Source organism: Cotesia typhae, unplaced genomic scaffold, assembly GCF_013202065.1.
Source record: "Cotesia typhae breed Kobodo isofemale line unplaced genomic scaffold, CoteBio_Ctyphae contig_23, whole genome shotgun sequence".
In the NCBI taxonomy this organism is placed as follows: domain Eukaryota; kingdom Metazoa; phylum Arthropoda; class Insecta; order Hymenoptera; family Braconidae; genus Cotesia; species Cotesia typhae.
In genome coordinates this window covers 2,412,254-2,431,087 of record NW_027423729.1, presented here as the reverse complement: position 1 = coordinate 2,431,087, position 18,834 = coordinate 2,412,254, and the positions used below count along the sequence as shown (strand labels likewise).

Here is an 18,834-nt window from a genome sequence, read left to right as displayed (position 1 = left end):
CATCTGAAAATCCCTTGTAGTTCAAGCCAAACTTTGCTAAGTGATAAATAGTCTGTAAATAAAAAATATAAGAAATCATTAGATTTTTTTCAATTTAGACTATTAATGTAAAACAAAAAAAGTGGATTATAATTTCACTTACTTGTGTAATCCAGAAAGTGATAGCATCAACAATTTTTTCCCACCATGGAAATACTTCTCTTTTGATTAAATGTTTGCTTTCAATATGTTCAATAAGACTTGCGTTATCCATTTTTAGTGGTTGAATGCCGGCCTACAAAAATACACGTGATAAATTTTTTAATTATTAATTATAAGTAACATAAAATACGCAATAAAATGTAAATCTTACATAAGCAACAGCGCAAATTACAATAAGAAAAATTATTTGTCTAAACATTTTTTTATTTAAAATTCAAGTTGGAAAATTTTCTGAAAAATAAGTCTTGCAGGTAATCCAGTAGCAAAGGAAATGAATTTTATTCCAAAACTTTCAAGCGTTGCAGCTCCCCACCCCTCTTTTTTAGTAATAAGAAAAAAGACTCAGGTATTGAAATTTGTTAAATTTTGTAAGAGGCTTAGCGGTAATAAACTTCTATTGTATTGAGGTCCGTAGAATATTGAATAAAAGAGAAAATTTTCTTTTAAAGTTACTTCTAATGATTTTTTTAGTACCTGAAGTTTATTTTACAAATTTTTTTTTTCACAAAGATAAAAATTTTAAATACTAAATAAATTTTTTAATAAAATTCAATAATAAAAGATTTAAATCACCCAAATTACAGAAATAACAATTAAACTAATTACATCTAATTACTCAAGATTATCAAAAATATTTAATTAATTTTTTGTTATCAGATTACAGCTATCGCTTGACAAACAAAAAAAAATTTTATATCACTTCGCAGACAGCAAAGTTAAATTAAAAGATTTAAAAAAAAATGCAATTAACTCATGAAATTAATTAATTTGATTAACTAATGAACTGGTTAGTTAATTATTTTATTAAATAACCAAAAATTTTAATTAAAAATTCATAACAAAACTTTGTTTAAATAATAAATGAAAATTCGCGCGAATAAATTTGGCGGGAAAATTTGAATTTGAAATACCGACAACTGATATAACAAAAACACCGAGATATGTCAAATCTTTTTACTTTCATTTTCATGTTTTGATATGTAAATACCCCTACTGGCTGTATTACTATCTACAGTAAACTTTTTGTTCGTGGTACCATGACCGAAAGTAAGATAAAAAAAAAAAAAAAAAACAATAAAAAGAAATAGACAGTGATATGTAAGAATGGAAGGGATATAAATTAAATGTTAAGCACAATCATTGTGTTGTACCAGTTAAGCTGCTTGACAGCTACGCTCCATAACTACCATCCAGCTCTTTCCAATAAACAATAATATATATTAAATAAATATATATATTTTTTTTTATTTTATCAAAACAATGTCTACCTAATTTTAATTAATTTTCTTAAAAATTAACTGTCGGGAAATAACAAATAATTATCAGGTATGTAGAAAAATTTGCATAAAAATTTATATAACTTGCATTAGAGTTTAATTGCAAACAAGTTTTTTTTTTTTTTTTTTTTTTTTTATAAAAGGAAAATTTTTAAAAGAAAATCAATGAAAATTAATTAATGAAATCTTTCTATTATTGATTAATTCAATTCTTATATAAATAATACTAAAAATAGAAAGCTGAAAATTTATTTATTTTTTTTAATTGAAAATTTATTTTTGAAAACTAAAAAAATTGACAGATTTTTTTTTTATAAAAAAATTTGTTGTAATTTATTTGTTGAAGAAAATTGCAAAATTGTTTAATGTTTTCTAATTTAAGTGTCATAAGAGTATATAAATGTATTTTTTATTTTTATCCATCAAAAAGTATTATAATGTATTAAAATAATCAAAAAATCTGTATTGTATAAATTGAAGGTCAACAATTTAAGCTTCCAAGTGCATTAATGTGCCAATCATTTTAAATTGCAACTGTGCAGTCAAATGAAATTGTATCAATTTTTACGCATTGATTAATACGAAAGCGCTTGAGTTTAAAGAATATTGTAATTAATTAATGTGTATTTGTTTAATATCAAAAATTAAAATAATAAAATGATAATTTGAACTGAGTTGTCTGAGCATGATAATAAAAAATCGGAGAAGCAATATTATCAATTACGATTATTGTTATCATAACGTATAAAGCATCTTTGTACTTGTTGAATTCACTTAGCATCAGTGCACTTCACTCTCACAAACACTATGGATGGACCTTGCCTTCATCAATTCATCGTGACACCTTTTAAGAATATCCAACGATTACACCGATTTAGAGAGTAAGATGTTTTACTATTATTGAATGTAATGGTTTCATTCAGCTTGCTAAGTACACTCTAGTTAATTTATTTTTACTTTTTCTTTTTATTCATTGCATTCTTTATATTTGTACGCTCTCTTTATTAGAGATATGCTTTTCTTTTTATCCCATTATTAATTTATTCATGTATTCACTTTTCAATTGGTAAATTAGTAATAGTGAACACTTTGCATGGAATTTATTTAATTTTTATTGTAATTTAATTGAGAATGTACTGAGATGAATTTTATTATTATTATTATTATTATTATTATTATTATTATTATTATTATTATTATTATTAATTTTTAAATTAATAAAAAAATATTTTTAGACAGAGATTAAAAAGTAATTATTACAATTGTAAAATTTCAAAAAATAAATTTAGTTGGAAGTAATAAAAAATATTTTTAGATGCAAGTTTTAAAAAATTATTTGTGATAAAATAAAAATAGCAGCATAATTTTCTGATATTGTTTTATTATAGCAAATAAATTAGAAGAAGCTTTGTAGAAACCTTATATCGCAAAGGTCAAGTATTAGCTTATATAATGTTACACTATACGAATTATGTTCTCTCATAAATATATTTATGTAATAAATTTAATAGTTTTAAAACATACATAATATAATGTCATTGGAGAATGTTATTGAATATTTGCGTGGCAGTTTTCATTTAAACTAAAGTGACTAACTGTTTTAAATAGATAATTTTATTGATAGTAATTATGTCACGATTTAAAAAGTAAAAAAAGTTATTTTCTAAAGAACTATCTAGAGATTAAAGTCAGTTTCATTACTCTAAAATTACATAGTAATTTATTACAATTGTTTCAGAATAAAATGGATGAATCCACGAGCGGATGCAACGACTGCTTATGTGCCAACATACATAGAGCACTTAGCAAACATAATAACTCATGGAATATGGATAGTTCCAGCGTTACTGGGAGCCACGGAACTTATTTCCAGATCTACAAATTGGACTCAATTAACATCAGCATGGGTCTACGGTGTTGCATTACTTTTACTTTTCGTCATATCTACTACCTTCCATTGTGTCCATTATCGTAATCACAGGTAATTACAGTTTAAATTATTTTCGCATTTCTTCTTTAATAGACTAATATAATACATATAAGTATAGAGTAAGATCACTAGCTCGAGTAAATAAGGACAATTTATTTATTATTCATTCAATCGTCTATCAAATTTATAATCGATTATTAATGAATGTTTGTTTGTTGCATTGATTCATTGAAAAAAAAAAAAAAAAAAAAAAAAAAACAATTATGATAGAATAATTTTTATTTTCAGACAATTAAAAGATATGCTACATCGTTGTGATCGTGCGATGATATATGTTTTTATCGCAGCAACATATTTTCCGTGGTTAATGGTTGAAGATTTTCCAGATAATGATATCATACCTACCATGAGATATTTAGTTTGGATAATGGCTATTTTGGGTATTTTATACCAACAAGTATTTCATGAAAAATATAAAATGTTAGATACTATTTTTTATCTAGTCATGGGAGTGGGACCAAGTATTGCTGTTATAACTGTTGTAAGTATTTTTATTTATTTATTTATTTAATTTAAATGCCAAAGCAAAAATAGTAAAAAATAATTTAAAAAAAAAAAATAAAAAAATAATTAATTAAAAAAAAAAAATTAGAGCAAATATTCAAATACCATTTGTGTTGAAATTAAAAAAAAATAACTATTTTTTGCCAAGGTACCAACCACTGTAATTATTAATGACCTTGGTTAATTGCATACAATAAAGTATTCTCGTGTTTCGTTGAGTGATTTCATTATTTTTGTTGTTCTAAAATTATTAATACTATGTCAAAATTGTCTTAATACTTTGTAATGCTTTTCGGTAATTTAAAAAAAAAATTAATATCGAAAATTTTTAATCCGAAGTCATATTTTATTAAAATACGTAAATTATTGGTCGTAAGATTAATCGTAACTTAAATACCCTAAAGTAATTTGTTTAATAAATTTCTAACTTATCAAATAATTAAGATATGAGTGACTATCAACGTTATTTAAGTGTTGATAAAATAATATATATATTTTATTTTTAATTTACAGAACAAATTTGATAACATACGAGAATTGAAGACTGGTGGATTTATCTACATTGTTGGAATTTTATTTTTCAAATCTGATGGACGTATACCTTGTGCCCATGCTATTTGGCACGTATTCGTAACAGTAGCTGCTGGATTCCACTATTACGCAATACTAAATCATCTTTATCCTCCAATTTACAAGGAAGAAGCCGTAGCAATTGATTTGATAAAATCCGCAGGAGAACTTTGAAATGACTATTTAAATATAAATGTTAGCCATAGAATTATTTCATTTATTACGATATTATTTTATGAAACTTTTACATAACAGTAAAAGTTTTTTTTTTTTGTTAAAAACATAAATATATAGTTTATTTTTTATTTTATTCATTTTATACATAATTGTTTCTTAAAATTTTTAGACGAATTTTAAAGACAGTTTTTGTAAATTAAATGAATTATTAATTACTAGGTAATTTGATGTACAAATTAAAAAATGTTCTAAATTTTTTATACTCATGAAATTTTAAAAGCTAGATTATTTTTTTGTTTCATTAATAACTTTGTGAATATTTAAATAATTATGATTAATAACTAACAAACGAATCTCATTAATTAAGTAGATAATACTTGTAAATAGTGCCAAAGTGCAATCAAAATTATCTATGTATGTATACAACAAAGTATATAATATTATGATAACATATATATATATATATACTTATATATATATATATATATATATATATATATCAATATATACTTGTATTAATATTAAATGTTAGAAAAACAATGTCAATAGACAATAGATAAAAAGAGTGGAGAATATTATTTATATATAATTAAAAAAAAATTTATATATGCGAGAATATATATAAAAATTGTAATTGCCAAATGTAAATGTTAATTGATAAAAAAGTTTATACGTCTTATCAATTATTAATTTGACAAAAATTATTTCTATAGAAACGCTTGTCATACATTCAATCATCTATCATATTTATTGATTTTTCATTGTTATCATTATTGTTAAACTAACTTTAGCTTTTAGAATTAGTGATAATTGTTTTTCAGAAACTAATTTAATTAGTTAGGTGTAAGTTATACTCTAAATTAATGACGTTGAAAAGAACATTGACACTGAAAGTGTTACCATGGTTACCAGTAAGTCAACAGAACCAAGACCACGTTATAGCTATAAAAATGTCACTCTTTGTTTGTATAAAACACTACAACGTGAAAATATAAATCGGGCGCGCAAGTGTCATGAAAAAGAAAAAAAAAAGTATATTTATAAGTATAATTAAATATTATTAACTATTTTTTTTTGTTGATGAGCTTTATTATATTTTTAATGTCAAAGGTAAAATGAAGTTACTCTTTACATTGTGACATTGATAATATTATGTAGGGTGAAAAAATTAAAAGTTTACGTCAACGGAAAATTATAAATACGATGGATAGTTTGAAAAAAAATTCATCGTCTGAAACTTTTGGTGATGATAAAATGCCACCCTGGTTATTAGAAATGACTGAGTAAGTTTTTTTTTATGACATAAAAGTTAGCAGTTACTTGACCTTTCTTAATTTTATTTAAAAAAAAAAATTTCTTTTAAAATTATTTTTAAAAAATTTGCATTTTTTATTTATTAAAATTTCTACATGTCAATTTTTTTTTTGCCGTAATTTATTTGTTACAAAAATTGTCAAATATCTGCTAAATTTATTGTCATAATATTTTTATACATTTTAATAAATTTATTGTTATTATTATTATTTTACAACTTATATTTTTTTATTTTTTAAATTTAAAAATTTATTTTTAATTTAAAATTAATTTTTTGTTAAAAAAAAATTTTAATTAATTTAAAAATTTTTTAATTTAATTTTTTTTTTTTTTTTAGAAATGTAAGAAAATTAAGTCAAGATAATTTTATTTCATTGCCGACGCAATTAAATTCAAGTGAAGAATCACCCAAGCCAGCTGATAAAATTGATAACTCTGAGAAGCGACGTAGTGGTCGACGAGCCCAGACCTATGAAAAAAGTGATTATCCTAAAAAAACAGAAAACCGCAAAGGAATCAATTGTGTGTCGGCGTCGTTGCTTGAAACTCGAAGCAAATTTAATAAGCCTCCGTTGCTATCAAATATTTCGCTACGTCAATTAAAAGACAGGGATAACACCCCTTTGAATTTAAATTCACCAGCGGGTCTTTACGACACGATAAATTTCTTCGCCGACGAACGGAAGTCGTCGATTGATTCATTGCTGTCGAGTCAGCTGAAAAGGCTGAATCTTGACGAGTTGGAAACATTTGACCTTGGGGAGGCTTCTGGTCTAAATACCAGAAAAATAAATAATTTATCCAACCTAGACACTGATTATTCTCCTAAAGGTTGGTGATCAAATTATGATTAACTTTATCTTGAACACTTAGTCGGTGAATTTTGGAAATTAATAACTTTTTTTGATATTTATTTATCTTTCAGGGTCTGATAAAAATGTACAGGATTTTATAATACCAGAATTACCTTCTGGAGAGTCATTGACTATAGATATCATCAGCACATGGGGTGATAAGAATTACGTCGGGCTTAATGGAATTGAAATATTTTCATCAACTGGTCAAGCTCCGATAATAACTAAAGTAGTTTTAATTATTAGTCTTTACTTTTGTTGGGAAATTTTAAAAAATAAAATTTATTATTTTATGATACTAAAATTTAGAGACTTCTGATAATTTTTGGAAATTTTTTAACAAATAAATTATAGTGAAAAAAAATTATTTAAGAAATTTCACATTTAAAAAGTTTTAATAATTATAAATAATTTTTTTTATATAATTTTGTAAGTCTTGTTTATTTGGGGAAAAAAAAAAAAAAAAAAAAAAAAAAAAAAAAAATTAGCGAAAATGATAATTTCAGTGTCATAATTTTATAATACTGAAATTAAGAGATATCTGATAATTTTTAGAAATTTTTAAAAAAATATATTATAGTAAGAAAAATTTATTAAAAAAATTCTATCTTTAAAAGCTTTAAAAAATAATAAATAAATTTTTTTTTAATAATTTTTTAGGCCTTGTTTATTTTTAAGAAAAATAAAAAAAATTGTCAAGTGTCTGTTAATTTTAGTGTCCTATAATTTTTTATTTTTAATGTGCTGTAAAATTTTTTTTATAATTTTTTTCAAGTCACTTTCTATTTTCTATGTCAAAATATTTTATCTTATTTTTTTTTTAATTATTATTTCATTTACAGATTTGGAATGACTGTGATGGGAGTTGTACAGAGAACAAAGATAAAAAAAGCAATACAATAAATAATTTAATTAACGGAGTATATCGAACTAAAAATGACTTAGATATGTGGTTAATACCATTTACTGCAGGAAATCATCATTGCATAAATATTGCATTTTCTGAAATTACCAAAATTGCTTTAATAAGAATATGGGCAAGTATTTAAATTTATAAATTTTTTAAGTTATAAAAAATCAAGTATATTGTTAATAAATAAAAAATTAATTTTCAGAATTACAATAAGTCAAGGATACATTCTTATCAAGGTGCCAAACATGTTGTTATTAAATTAGATGATGTTATTATTTTTGACGGCGAAATAGCAAGATCATCTGGTGATATTACGGGAGATATTAATTCATTTGGAGATGTAATTACTTTTCTTAGTTATTTTAATTAAATTGTGGGCTTAATTGTTTGTAAATTATTTTTTAGACTATTTTATTTACAACTGACGAAGAAATACTAGAGCTGATTTCGGATAATGATAGAAATTTCGATAATGGTGAAGATAACTCGCCAGAAGAAATTGAAATAAATAGACCTATCACCGGATCAACTGACAAAATTGTACGTAATTATTTATTTACAGTGATTAATTTAATGAGATTAATTTTTGTTCTAATTATCATGTCATTTCATTGTATATAATTACATATAAATTAGAATAGATTTTATTAGTAGAATGTGTAATTTACAGAACGAACTACACATTAGTCAATCGGACGAGCAGCTAAATTTAACTGGAAGTAGTGATAAAGATATATCTATTGCATGCAAACAAATTAAATTATTTTTGTTATCTAATTGGAATTCTAATGATATGATTGGTAAGCGTCAATAGAAGTTTTTTTTTTTTTTTTTTTTTTTTTTTTTTTTTTAATTATTATTTTAATATTAATAATAATTTAATTTAATAAACTCTTCTTTTAAAATATTAGAAATGATAATAACTAGGTAATTATTTACAAGTGAGGTCCACTCTATTTTTGGCCATATCTAGGTGAAAAATTAATTAAAAAAAATTTATTTTTATTCTGCTTGTTTTTACGAAACATTTATGATAAAAAATATCGTGAAAGAAAAAAATAAAGATTTTTTGCCTTCAAAAGTTGGAAAAAATTTTGGCTCACATTTTTTTGGATAAAATTTCTATTTTATCTTTTTTTGATGGTTTTGATATATTTTTTTTAAAGTACATAAAAAAATGAACAATTAAAAAAATAAAATTTTAATATCACAATTTTCTAAATAATTTATAAATTTGTTAAAATTGTGAAAATCAATTTTTTATGTATTTTTCAAAAAAAAATATATCAAAATTTTCAAAAAAAAATTTTATCCAAAAAACTGAAAATTAAAATAGTGGACCCCACTTGTAAATAATTACCAATTACTAAAACCATTTTTGTTCAACAGGTTTAAACGGAATAGAAATAATAAATGACCAGGGTGCAATAATTCCAGCGTCGCAGTTATCATTAAATTGCAATATTAAAGATAGTAATGAAGAATTATTTCATCTTGTAGATGGAATTAATTTAACTACTGATTCCGATCACATGTGGATAATAAATAATGATCCAGATTCATTAGTCACGATTACCATAACATTTAATACTGAAGTATTTATCACAGGTTTAAATATATGGAATTATAATTATTCACTTGAGTCATCATACTGCGGAGTAAATTAATAATTTTATTCAATAATTTCAAAATATAATGTTCATTGAAATTTTTTGTAATTAAAAAATATATTTTGCCAGGTCAAACAAATGCTTGTAGAATTAGATGGGAAGAAATTATTCGATGATGATTTCAAAGGTTTTTTGCTAAGACGAGCGCCTGGCTCATGTCATTATAATTTTTTCCAGGAATTAAGTTTTGTGAACCGACCCAAGGTAGCTGTTAATAAAAATTATAGTGCGTCTGCTGAAAGAATAATTGAAGATAAATTTAATATTATAAAATTATCAAGAGGTAAGTTCTCAAGAGATTATTATTTTGAGTTAATTTAAAATTAATTTATTATTACACTTTTTAGATGTCTTAGAAAATAGTGATTATGAATCACCGCCAGTACCTCAAGGCTTTGTTTATCAAATTGTCTTATTTTCAACTTGGGGTGACGCTTATTATGTTGGTTTGAATGGTATTGAATTATTTGATGCTGATAAACAAAAAATTCATTTAAATAAAAAAAGTAAGTATTTTATTTTACTAAAATTAGCAGACATCCGACAATTCTTAGGATTTTTATAGCCAATCAATTATTATAAAAAAAATTTTTTTAATTTCAATTTAAAATTTTATTACATTCAATTGTCATAATTACCCAAAATTTTTTTAATATTTAATCCTTAATTTTTTTGCAGACATCACAGCGTACCCAGAAAGTATTAATGTTATCGAGGGTATCAAAAACGATATCAGGACACCTGATAAATTAATAGATAATATAAATGACTGTAAAGATGGAAATCATTCATGGCTAGCTCCAATTCTACCTGGACAAGTAAATTCAATTATTTATAATTAGGGTGAAGATTTGTACCTTAATTTTAAAATAAATGGCTTAAATATTTAATATCTTTAAATACTTAAATGTCTTATCCCCTTCAAAAAATTTTTGAAACAAAATATAAGACATTTTTTTTATAAATTTTCATCTAAAAAAAATTTTTTTTTATTAATTATTAATTGTTATTTTGAAATTAAAGCAAAAATCCTGGCCCTACCTAATAATTTATCATAAAAAATTATTACTAAATTATCTATTTTCTAAATTAATAAAATATTCCAGATAAATCGTATTTATATAATATTTAACGATCCAATGACTGTGTCAATGATTAGAATATGGAATTATTCTAAAACTTTAGAAAGAAGAGTCAAAGAATTTGGGGTGAATGCAGCAATATTTAATTTTTTTTTTAACTCACCAAAAAGTTAATAAATATTGATTTTTGTACAGATTTTCGTAGATGATTTATTGGTATACAATGGCATGTTAGCAGAGAACGATGCAAATGGTACTGTATACTTTAGCAGCAATAATTATCGAGACATACAACTAGCAAAATCAACGTAAGTATTTTTTTTTTTTTTTTTCAAATTAAATTTTGTATTTATTTTGTTTCAAAGTAATTAATAATTATTTTTGCAACAGATCGGACCAAGAAATAAATTTATTGAATTTAGAAAAAGCTAATCAGGATGAAGATTCACAACCAGACCAATTGCTGAGACCTTATACCTCATTGCTGCCAAAAAATTAACACAATTCTGTACAATAAATTCTAAAAACATTTTTTATACATAAATCAAAATATTTTTGTTATTGCAATCAGTATTCAATATTCATTTATTAGTTACTTATTATTTATTAAAAACAATCACTAAAATATAAAATTGTTTTTTCAATTTTTTTTTTTCTATCACCGTCGGACTTCATGTGCTCTTACAGTAAATAAAAATGATACTGAAGTTGACAGACATTAGAAAATTTTTTTTTAATTTTCATAATAATTAAATTGTTATGAAAATAATTTAATAAAAAAATTTTACGTGTGAAAATTTTTTATAAATGGAGCAACCGCTACCGACGACCATTCCTTATAATTAAAAAATGCTTCAGCATCCGATAATTTATTCTAATACCAAGTTTCTCTTACCAGACAGTAAAATAAATTAAGTGTTTAAATACTCTAAGAATTTTATACGAAGTAAAATAAATAATATAATTTTTTATCAAGCGTATGGTTTATTAAACTCAATTATTAAAAATGTCATTTGATGATAAATTTAAATTTTATTGAAATTACACGATTAATTATAACCAAGCTCGTTAATAATTTTCGTGTATGGAGCAGTTGATTTCTCAACCTTTTCTGCGGCTTGTTTCGTGAGTTTCTATAACAAAAAAAAATTCATTAATAATTAGTTGGTTAAATGAATTTTTAAAAATATTAGTGAAGTATTCAAATTTACCTTGAGTTTGTCTCTTTTGCGGATACCAAGAACTGTCTTGACCTTCCTCTTGTTCTCAAGAGTCTTAACAACATCCTGGTACTTCCATCCTACTTCATGGGCCAAACGTCCAACATGACAGTACTGTAATACAAATTATTTATAATTAGCAAATTACTTGAATGATTATTACTATTTATCGTATACTTGAATTTAATTTAATTTAATACTCAGAAAAAATTGTCGACACCAACAAAATGTTTTCAGTCGCAAATTACCAATTGACCATCATAGTAAAAATATTTTTATAAAAAATAAAAAATAAAAAATTAAAAAACAATAAAAAATTACTTTTCTTCCGGCTTTCAGGCAGATGATCCTCATAGCTCCAGGAACGACCATGCATTTTCTGCGATCGTAAGGTGGTGGACATCCTTCGTAGGCCTTAAGTCTGCGTAAAGCATCCTTTCCCCTCTGTGTTTTGTGGGGGATCATTCCTAATAAAAAGAAACAAAAGAAATAATTAAAATAATTTATTCTTAATATAAACTTAAAATTAAAATTGTTAATTTTAAGTCAGACGTAATTTTGATCATGGCAATCAGATAATATAGGTAAGGAATTTTTAACATCACTTCAGAAGAATAAACAATTGTTTTTTTTTTTAATGATAGTGTTGTAATTATAAGTGATGTTACCTCTAACTGTCTTGAAGAAGATCTTAGACGGAGCACGGTGATGGAATGGACCACGTGCTGGGTTTACGTTACATCTTTTACGTAAAAAGGACATGTACTTCAACTTGTTTCTGTGGATGAATAAACAATTATTAGTTTTGATTGTTTTGAAAAATTAAAATTTTAATTTTTAATTATGCGAATCATTTCAAAATATGTTTCATTAGCTTCAAATAATAAAGGTAAGGAATATTTTATAATCATTTTAAAATTTATTTTGATGTAAAATAAAAAAATAATATGAAGTTGAAATTAGCAGACACTTGACAATTTTTTGACTTTTCTTAAAAAATAAACTAGGCATAGAAAATTATTTATAAAAATCTCATTTATAATTTTTCAGAGCTTCTAAAGATGAAATTTATAATTAAAATTTTTTTGTTAAAAAAATTCTTAAAATTGTCAGATGTCTCTCAATTTCAGTATCATTAATTAAATAATTACTTGAAGAAGTTTCCGGAGATATTAAGGGATTCACAGCGTACGACAATGACTCGGGTACCCTGGAGAATCGCCTTGGCGACCACTGGTGCCAAGCGCCCGGACAGATGGTTCCTGCCATCGATTAACAGAGGCTGAAATTAAATAAATCGATAAATTAATAAAAAAAATTAATTGATTTAAAATTAAATTTGATAAAAATTTTTCTAAATATCGGGATTTAAAATCAAAGAAAAAAAAATAAATATTTACACCAGAATGACTATTGTTGAAAATAAAAATAATATGAAAGTTTTTTACTTAAAAAGTTCAAGTTACTGAAAGGAGTTAAGTAAATTATAAAATAAATTTCGTTACACGTGCATGACATGAATAAACGCCATGTGTCGAAATAAATTTGAGGTTAAAAGTTCAATTAATCCAAATGGTAAACAATTTTTCGAATTAGCGGATGAAATTTATTAACAACAATGCTGATAAAAATACGGAGATTTTTTTTGTAATGAAATTTTCATTAAAATTTTAATAAATAATTACTAACAAACCTTTCCCGAAAATGCGCTCATGATGTTACCCGCACGAACGAGAGTAACGCGTAAAAAGAGAGATGCCCCTAAATTTCCGGTTACATGACATGACTATAATTTCTGTAGAAGTTCAACTACTTCAGTAGTTTTTAGTTTATTTTCCCACCGACATTTGTGTCTTAAAAGTACTTGGATTATTTAAAGTAAGATGGCGCTAGTTGACACTGACGTTGAACTGCTGTCAAAATAATCAACAAAAAAATAAAAAACCAATGAGTAAAAAATCTATCATGGAGTAAATTAGTATAGTCAACTATTAGATTGTTAATTTAATGAATAAAAATTATTTATATTTTTTTTGGTGTAAAATTTATATCATAAGTTATTTATTTTAGTTTTTAATTCTTTTGAGTTTAGATAAATAATTAAATAAATAAATAAATCAACATGGATACAAAACCGAAAAATGAGCATCTTTTAGCACTAAAAGGTATTTTAATGACAATATTTATAATACTGAAATTAGCGGTAAGCTGTCAATTTTAAAAATTTTTTTAACAAATTAATTACTATAAAAAAATTCTTCCAAAAATTTTCACTTGTAATTTTTATTCATTTTCACATGTGAAACTTTTTAATAATATTTTTTTTATAAAAATTAAATTATTATGAAATTCTAAAAAAATTTTAATATTTGTCAACTTCTGTGTCATGTTAATTAATTAATTAATAAAATTGACTTTTGGTATTGTTTTTAGTGATGAGGCTGACGAGACCAACCATGGCAACATCAGTTATTGTAACATGTGATTCAACAGATTTACCTGGAAATACATTGAATAATGAATTAAAAAATGATTGTACTTCATTGCAAGGCATGGAAAGTCTTGCTGTTGGACAATTCATGGTATTACCTCAAAGTTTTGGGTATTTATCAATTTTATAGATGTACAATTCATAATGTCTTATTGGAAAAATGATCCATGGATTATTAATTTTTTTCAGCAATATTTATCTTGGAGAAATATTTTCTTGTTATCTGTGTGTACATAATGGTAGTAATCAACTTGTTAAACATATTAATGTTAAGGTAATTTTTATGACATTGCTATAAAATTATAAAAAAAATTCTAATGTCTGTCAAGTACAGTGTCATGTAATTTTTAATTGAGTTCACTATTAATAACTATTGTGTCTACTTTTTTATTATATGGTATTATTTTTGTATAGGCGGATTTGCAAACAAGCACACAAACTATTCAATTATCCAACAAAAATGTAAATATTGAAGAACTAGCGCCAGATAATACTATCGATGAAGTGATTCATCACGAAGTTAAAGAAATAGGAACACATATGTAAGTATAAAAATTAATTAAACTTTATAAGTATCAAAATAATAATTCTATTATTATTTTTATCTTTCAGATTAGTATGCGAAGTAAGTTATGTTTCAATAGTCGTAGGAGCAGCACCTCAATCATTTAGAAAATTTTTTAAATTTCAAGTCGTCAAACCTCTTGACGTAAAAACTAAATTTTTTAATACCGAGGTAAATTTATTGTAATTAAAACTACTGTAATTATAGATGATTTGATAAAAAAATTTTTTTAAGTGTGATGAAGTTTACGTAGAAGCACAAATTCAAAATTTAACTGCAGGCCCAATATGTCTAGAAAAAGTATCTTTGGAGTCATCTCACTTGTTTACAGGTTTAAAATTTTATTATTTATTTTTAAATATTTTTTTAAGTAAACTTTACTTTAAAATATTTCAGTGTCGTCTCTCAATACAAATGAGAATGGAGATTCAGTTTATGGAAAAGTAAATATATTAGATCCGAATTGCTGTCGGCAATACCTCTATTATCTAAAACCACAGCCAAGTTTAATGAAAGATCCAAAATTAATACACAATGCTACTAATATCGGTAAACTTGATATAATTTGGAGAAGCAATATGGGCGAAAGAGGACGATTGCAAACTAGTCAGCTTACAAGATTGGTAAATTTTTAAAATTATTAATTTTTTACAGTTAATATAGTGACTGCAAGGCTGCTGGTTAATTATTATTATCTAATTTTTTATTTAAGGCTTCTGATCACGGAGATTTGAAAGTTACGACCAAAGAAATTCCTATGACAGTTCTATTAGAAAATGTGATAGATTTTAAATGCCATATTGTAAATACATCGTAAGTAAATTTCGAAAATACTATTAGCCATAAGTTTTATTAATTATTAAGGATATATTTTATAAATTACAGAGAACGAAATATGGATTTATTATTGAGTTTAGAATCAAATAGTTCATTGGCTTGGTGTGGGATTTCTGATATTACGATAGGCAGTTTAAAGTCAGGTGCTTTTATTGATGTTCCTCTACGTTTAATACCTTTGGAAAGTGGTTTAATTGTATGTAATAATTTACAATTAATTATTTGACTCAATAAATATTTAACTTGAATTTTAATTACCTATTAAATTTTTCAGACTATTTCGGGATTGAAACTAATGGATACTTTCTTGAAGAGAGTTTACGATTATGAACACCTTGCACAAATATTTGTCTCACAAGTGGATTAAAAAATCTGTACAGTAGATGCATAAAAATATATTTTTTATATCGTCTAAGCTAGCTTAGAATACAGCTAAACTAATTAATTCAAACTTTTAATGAATCATGATTTATATTACGTCGCAGACGTCTGGAGTAAGCATCAGATATAAAAATCTAAAAAAATAAATATAATTTTAACTACCAAAGCTAATATTTTTGTTGTAGTTAAATATTTTTATTAGCTTTATAATGAAAAGGTATTGAGATTAGAGTTTTAAATAAATTTTACAGTGAGGAATTGAAAATTAGTAAAATATTTATTTTATTATGAAAAATAAGCTTCGAGTGTTGACATTTTTTCATTTTCATCAACTGCACCGACAGCGCAAGCAAGTAAAGTCTGTACATCCTGAGGTTCATTGCCACCAAAAATGTAACCATTAGCCTTGTCAATTGCATTTTTAACTTGCAAAAGGAGAGCTTGATTTGATACATCCAAAGGTAGAAAACTTACAAGACTGTAGTCTTCAACTAGTGATATCAACGCTGCATTTAATTTTTTATATCTATAATTAAAATAAGAAACTTTATTTTTTAATTTATCTAGTGAATTTAAATTATTACCTAGCTGTTGATGGATCCTCGTCAAGTTTTTCCAGTAAATAATTCAAGTCCAATACTTCAGTATAAAAATCAATATTAAATGCTAATCGGTCTTCGTATTTTTTCAATTGGTCCAATTTAGTCATTATATTAACGTGTGGTAATGCTAGCTGTAACATTGTACTTGTACAGACAACTAACGAAGATAAATATTTACCTGAAAATTAAATTATTATTTAAAAAAAAAAAATTAGATTTTTTTTGGATAATAAATTTATACTCATAAAAAAAAATTTACCAGGATCGGTGCAATGATGAGAATCTATTAAATAAACACTGCACAGACGGACCAAATTTTGATTTAATTTTTCTACTATTGCTGCTACGGATTTATGGTGAGTATACAGTTCAATCTACCGAAAAAAAAAATCACTTTAATACATAATAAAAAATTTTAATAAACTAGAAAATCGATCGGGCAAGAATTTAATTAATAAATATTTTTACAAATTTTACTCATTAATATTTATCAACGGTGTTTTTAATAAAAGATTGTAAATTCTTACTTGACCAGGACAATCAAAAATAAGATAATGGTCCTTTAAATTTAAAATCTTTTTAATCAACCAATCGACATTAGCTTCCAAGAATTCCATACAATACATCAACCCTCCATTTGGTCCAAGTTCAAATTTAGTCATAACATCATCTAACTTTATCAAATCAGAAATATCTATCGTTGTTTTGTACTCCATATTATCATTCGCTGGATCTACGAGATAATTCATTGATTAGGTATCAATTGACAAGAAAAATAATTATCAACATACCAATATTTATAACAGCAACTTTTCTCCCGATTTTTTCCAAAAAGTTGCACATCGCATTGCAGTAAGTAGTTTTTCCACTACCCGGCGGTCCAATGACCAATTGGCCGAATATTAAAGACATGATTTGATTACCAAGCTTTTAGTTTGTTGATTGTAGAAACAATTACTTTAAGTGTACTTAATTCGTAATCCTTTAAGGCAATTGATAGCAACAATGGTCTGTCAATATCTATAGCTTCTGCTATATAACGAACTGCTGCATGTATTTCTTCAGTATCTTTACCAAATATTACGCTGAAAAATTATTAATTAAGTAATAAGTTGTATTGTTAAAGTAAATTGACAACTGTCAATTTTTTTTTATTTTCACATGTGGAATTTTTTTTTAAATAATTTTATATTAATAAAATTATTAAAAAATTTCCTTTGTGAGTTCACTGAAGTGTCTAAATAAATTTCATTAATAAGTAAATAATATAAATTATAAATATAATTACTGAGTAGAGTATGTATCACTGTTGAACTGATCGAGAGACGATTCACGTGTCACTGTGACCATAGACCCAAATTTCTGGAATTGTGTGACAATAATAAACAAACGGTTTCTGTAACAAAAATTATTTAATTTAATGATACTAAAATCGAGAGACATCTGATAATTTCAAGAATATTTTTAACCAACAAATTATAGCAAGAAAATTTTAATAAAAAATTAGCCAAAATTTAACAATTTTTGATTTTTTCAACAAAAAAAAATTTTTTTCGGATGGTGGCTAATTTATTTTCATAAAAAAAATATATAGACTTACTTGTACACTTTTACGGCGATATCTGTATGATTACCATTTATTGAAATTCCACAGTCATTATTAGACATTTTTATTTATCATAATTTTTATTAAAACAAGATACATATAAGAATTTTATTGCTAACCAACAATTCAATTTGTTTATATGATACTTCGGGATTGTTACTCTCTCTATATTTTGCATATTTATTCCTTGCGCATGCGTCTAATATTTTTATCAGTTCAAAAGCATTTCTGCTGAAACTCGAAAATTTTTAAATTTGATGACATTAAAGTTAGCTGTCACTTGACAATTTTTTAATTTTCTTTAACAAAAAAATTATTTTAATTTATTAAAATTTCTACAAGTCCATTTTTTAAATAATTGTTTGTTGCTATAATTTTACTTTTTAATAATAATTAAATTGCTATAAAATTCTAAAAAAATTTTTAATATCTATCTTCAGTGTCGTAAAAATATTTAAAAATTATCTTGTAAGTAATTTAATAAAAATATTTTTTGTTTCCAATAATGATTAGTGAAATATTAAATTAAGTGTAAATTAATTCACAAGTTTTTTAAAGTCCGTACGTCGCCATCTATAAT

At 24.4% G+C, this 18,834-nt stretch overlaps 5 protein-coding genes across 7 annotated transcripts; 3 read left to right on the top strand and 2 right to left on the bottom strand.

Annotated features, from left to right (window-relative positions):
* Window positions 1-1,344: 1,344 nt before the first annotated feature.
* Window positions 1,345-5,184, top strand: LOC141524741 (monocyte to macrophage differentiation factor 2). Of its 3 annotated transcripts, XM_074238771.1 has the most exons (5): window positions 1,345-1,527; window positions 2,257-2,359; window positions 3,217-3,459; window positions 3,697-3,949; window positions 4,486-5,181. In XM_074238771.1, exons 2-5 carry the CDS (start codon window positions 2,286-2,288, stop codon window positions 4,714-4,716), a joined length of 801 nt encoding a protein of 266 aa, XP_074094872.1. In that variant the 5' UTR covers window positions 1,345-1,527; window positions 2,257-2,285; the 3' UTR covers window positions 4,717-5,181. The 3 variants fall into 3 exon arrangements, with proteins under 3 accessions (XP_074094872.1, XP_074094874.1, XP_074094873.1); XM_074238773.1 differs by lacking the exon at window positions 2,257-2,359 and having other exon boundaries at window positions 4,486-5,184; XM_074238772.1 differs by lacking the exon at window positions 1,345-1,527 and having other exon boundaries at window positions 1,846-2,359; window positions 4,486-5,182.
* Window positions 5,185-5,415: 231 nt separating this feature from the next.
* On the top strand, window positions 5,416-11,420 carry LOC141524776 (katanin-interacting protein-like). Its single transcript, XM_074238840.1, has 14 exons — window positions 5,416-6,002; window positions 6,371-6,864; window positions 6,959-7,116; window positions 7,730-7,924; window positions 8,003-8,140; window positions 8,206-8,340; window positions 8,471-8,600; window positions 9,190-9,458; window positions 9,540-9,753; window positions 9,818-9,976; window positions 10,149-10,288; window positions 10,577-10,678; window positions 10,748-10,860; window positions 10,943-11,420. The coding sequence occupies exons 1-14, from the start codon at window positions 5,923-5,925 to the stop codon at window positions 11,049-11,051; spliced, it is 2,436 nt and encodes an 811-aa protein (XP_074094941.1). The 5' UTR covers window positions 5,416-5,922; the 3' UTR covers window positions 11,052-11,420.
* Window positions 11,421-11,564: 144 nt separating this feature from the next.
* Window positions 11,565-13,600, bottom strand: Rpl13a (ribosomal protein L13A). The gene is made up of 6 exons (XM_074238843.1): window positions 13,466-13,600; window positions 12,924-13,054; window positions 12,441-12,550; window positions 12,094-12,239; window positions 11,764-11,886; window positions 11,565-11,685 (listed from the first exon to the last, which is right to left on the bottom strand). Exons 1-6 carry the CDS (start codon window positions 13,484-13,486, stop codon window positions 11,602-11,604), a joined length of 615 nt encoding a protein of 204 aa, XP_074094944.1. The 5' UTR covers window positions 13,487-13,600; the 3' UTR covers window positions 11,565-11,601.
* A 133-nt stretch (window positions 13,601-13,733) lies between these two features.
* On the top strand, window positions 13,734-16,344 carry LOC141524777 (trafficking protein particle complex subunit 13). The gene is made up of 10 exons (XM_074238841.1): window positions 13,734-13,937; window positions 14,206-14,374; window positions 14,453-14,537; window positions 14,678-14,805; window positions 14,876-14,999; window positions 15,063-15,159; window positions 15,225-15,451; window positions 15,541-15,641; window positions 15,714-15,861; window positions 15,940-16,344. The coding sequence occupies exons 1-10, from the start codon at window positions 13,895-13,897 to the stop codon at window positions 16,030-16,032; spliced, it is 1,215 nt and encodes a 404-aa protein (XP_074094942.1). The 5' UTR covers window positions 13,734-13,894; the 3' UTR covers window positions 16,033-16,344.
* On the bottom strand, window positions 16,305-18,409 carry LOC141524778 (GPN-loop GTPase 2). Its single transcript, XM_074238842.1, has 7 exons — window positions 18,249-18,409; window positions 17,937-18,044; window positions 17,440-17,733; window positions 17,176-17,381; window positions 16,908-17,022; window positions 16,631-16,826; window positions 16,305-16,572 (listed from the first exon to the last, which is right to left on the bottom strand). The coding sequence occupies exons 3-7, from the start codon at window positions 17,558-17,560 to the stop codon at window positions 16,332-16,334; spliced, it is 879 nt and encodes a 292-aa protein (XP_074094943.1). The 5' UTR covers window positions 17,561-17,733; window positions 17,937-18,044; window positions 18,249-18,409; the 3' UTR covers window positions 16,305-16,331.
* Between the last annotated feature and the right edge of the window lie 425 nt (window positions 18,410-18,834).

Bases quoted from the DNA above. Each gene is read 5' to 3' on its own strand.
- Rpl13a (XM_074238843.1), bottom strand. From the start codon at position 13,486: ATGAGCGCATTTTCGGGAAAG. The intron at 12,551-12,923 runs GTAATTATTTAA...ATTCATCCACAG, and splicing joins ATCTCCGGAAACTTCTTCAA to AAACAAGTTGAAGTACATGT. The intron at 11,887-12,093 runs GTAATTTTTTAT...TTTGTATTACAG, and splicing joins GCCTGAAAGCCGGAAGAAAA to TACTGTCATGTTGGACGTTT.
- LOC141524777 (XM_074238841.1), top strand. From the start codon at position 13,895: ATGGATACAAAACCGAAAAATGAGCATCTTTTAGCACTAAAAG. The intron at 14,375-14,452 runs GTATTTATCAAT...AATTTTTTTCAG, and splicing joins GTATTACCTCAAAGTTTTGG to CAATATTTATCTTGGAGAAA. The intron at 15,160-15,224 runs GTTTAAAATTTT...AAAATATTTCAG, and splicing joins GTCATCTCACTTGTTTACAG to TGTCGTCTCTCAATACAAAT.
- LOC141524741 (XM_074238772.1), top strand. From the start codon at position 2,286: ATGGATGGACCTTGCCTTCATCAATTCATCGTGACACCTTTTAAGAAT. The intron at 2,360-3,216 runs GTAAGATGTTTT...CAATTGTTTCAG, and splicing joins CGATTACACCGATTTAGAGA to AATAAAATGGATGAATCCAC. The intron at 3,460-3,696 runs GTAATTACAGTT...TTTTATTTTCAG, and splicing joins GTCCATTATCGTAATCACAG to ACAATTAAAAGATATGCTAC.
- LOC141524778 (XM_074238842.1), bottom strand. From the start codon at position 17,560: ATGTCTTTAATATTCGGCCAATTGGTCATTGGACCGCCGGGTAGTGGA. The intron at 17,023-17,175 runs GTAAGAATTTAC...TTTTTTCGGTAG, and splicing joins TTTTTGATTGTCCTGGTCAA to ATTGAACTGTATACTCACCA. The intron at 16,573-16,630 runs GTAATAATTTAA...TTTTAATTATAG, and splicing joins GAGGATCCATCAACAGCTAG to ATATAAAAAATTAAATGCAG.
- LOC141524776 (XM_074238840.1), top strand. From the start codon at position 5,923: ATGGATAGTTTGAAAAAAAATTCATCGTCTGAAACTTTTGGTGATGAT. The intron at 6,003-6,370 runs GTAAGTTTTTTT...TTTTTTTTTTAG, and splicing joins TGGTTATTAGAAATGACTGA to AAATGTAAGAAAATTAAGTC. The intron at 9,754-9,817 runs GTAAGTTCTCAA...TACACTTTTTAG, and splicing joins TATTATAAAATTATCAAGAG to ATGTCTTAGAAAATAGTGAT.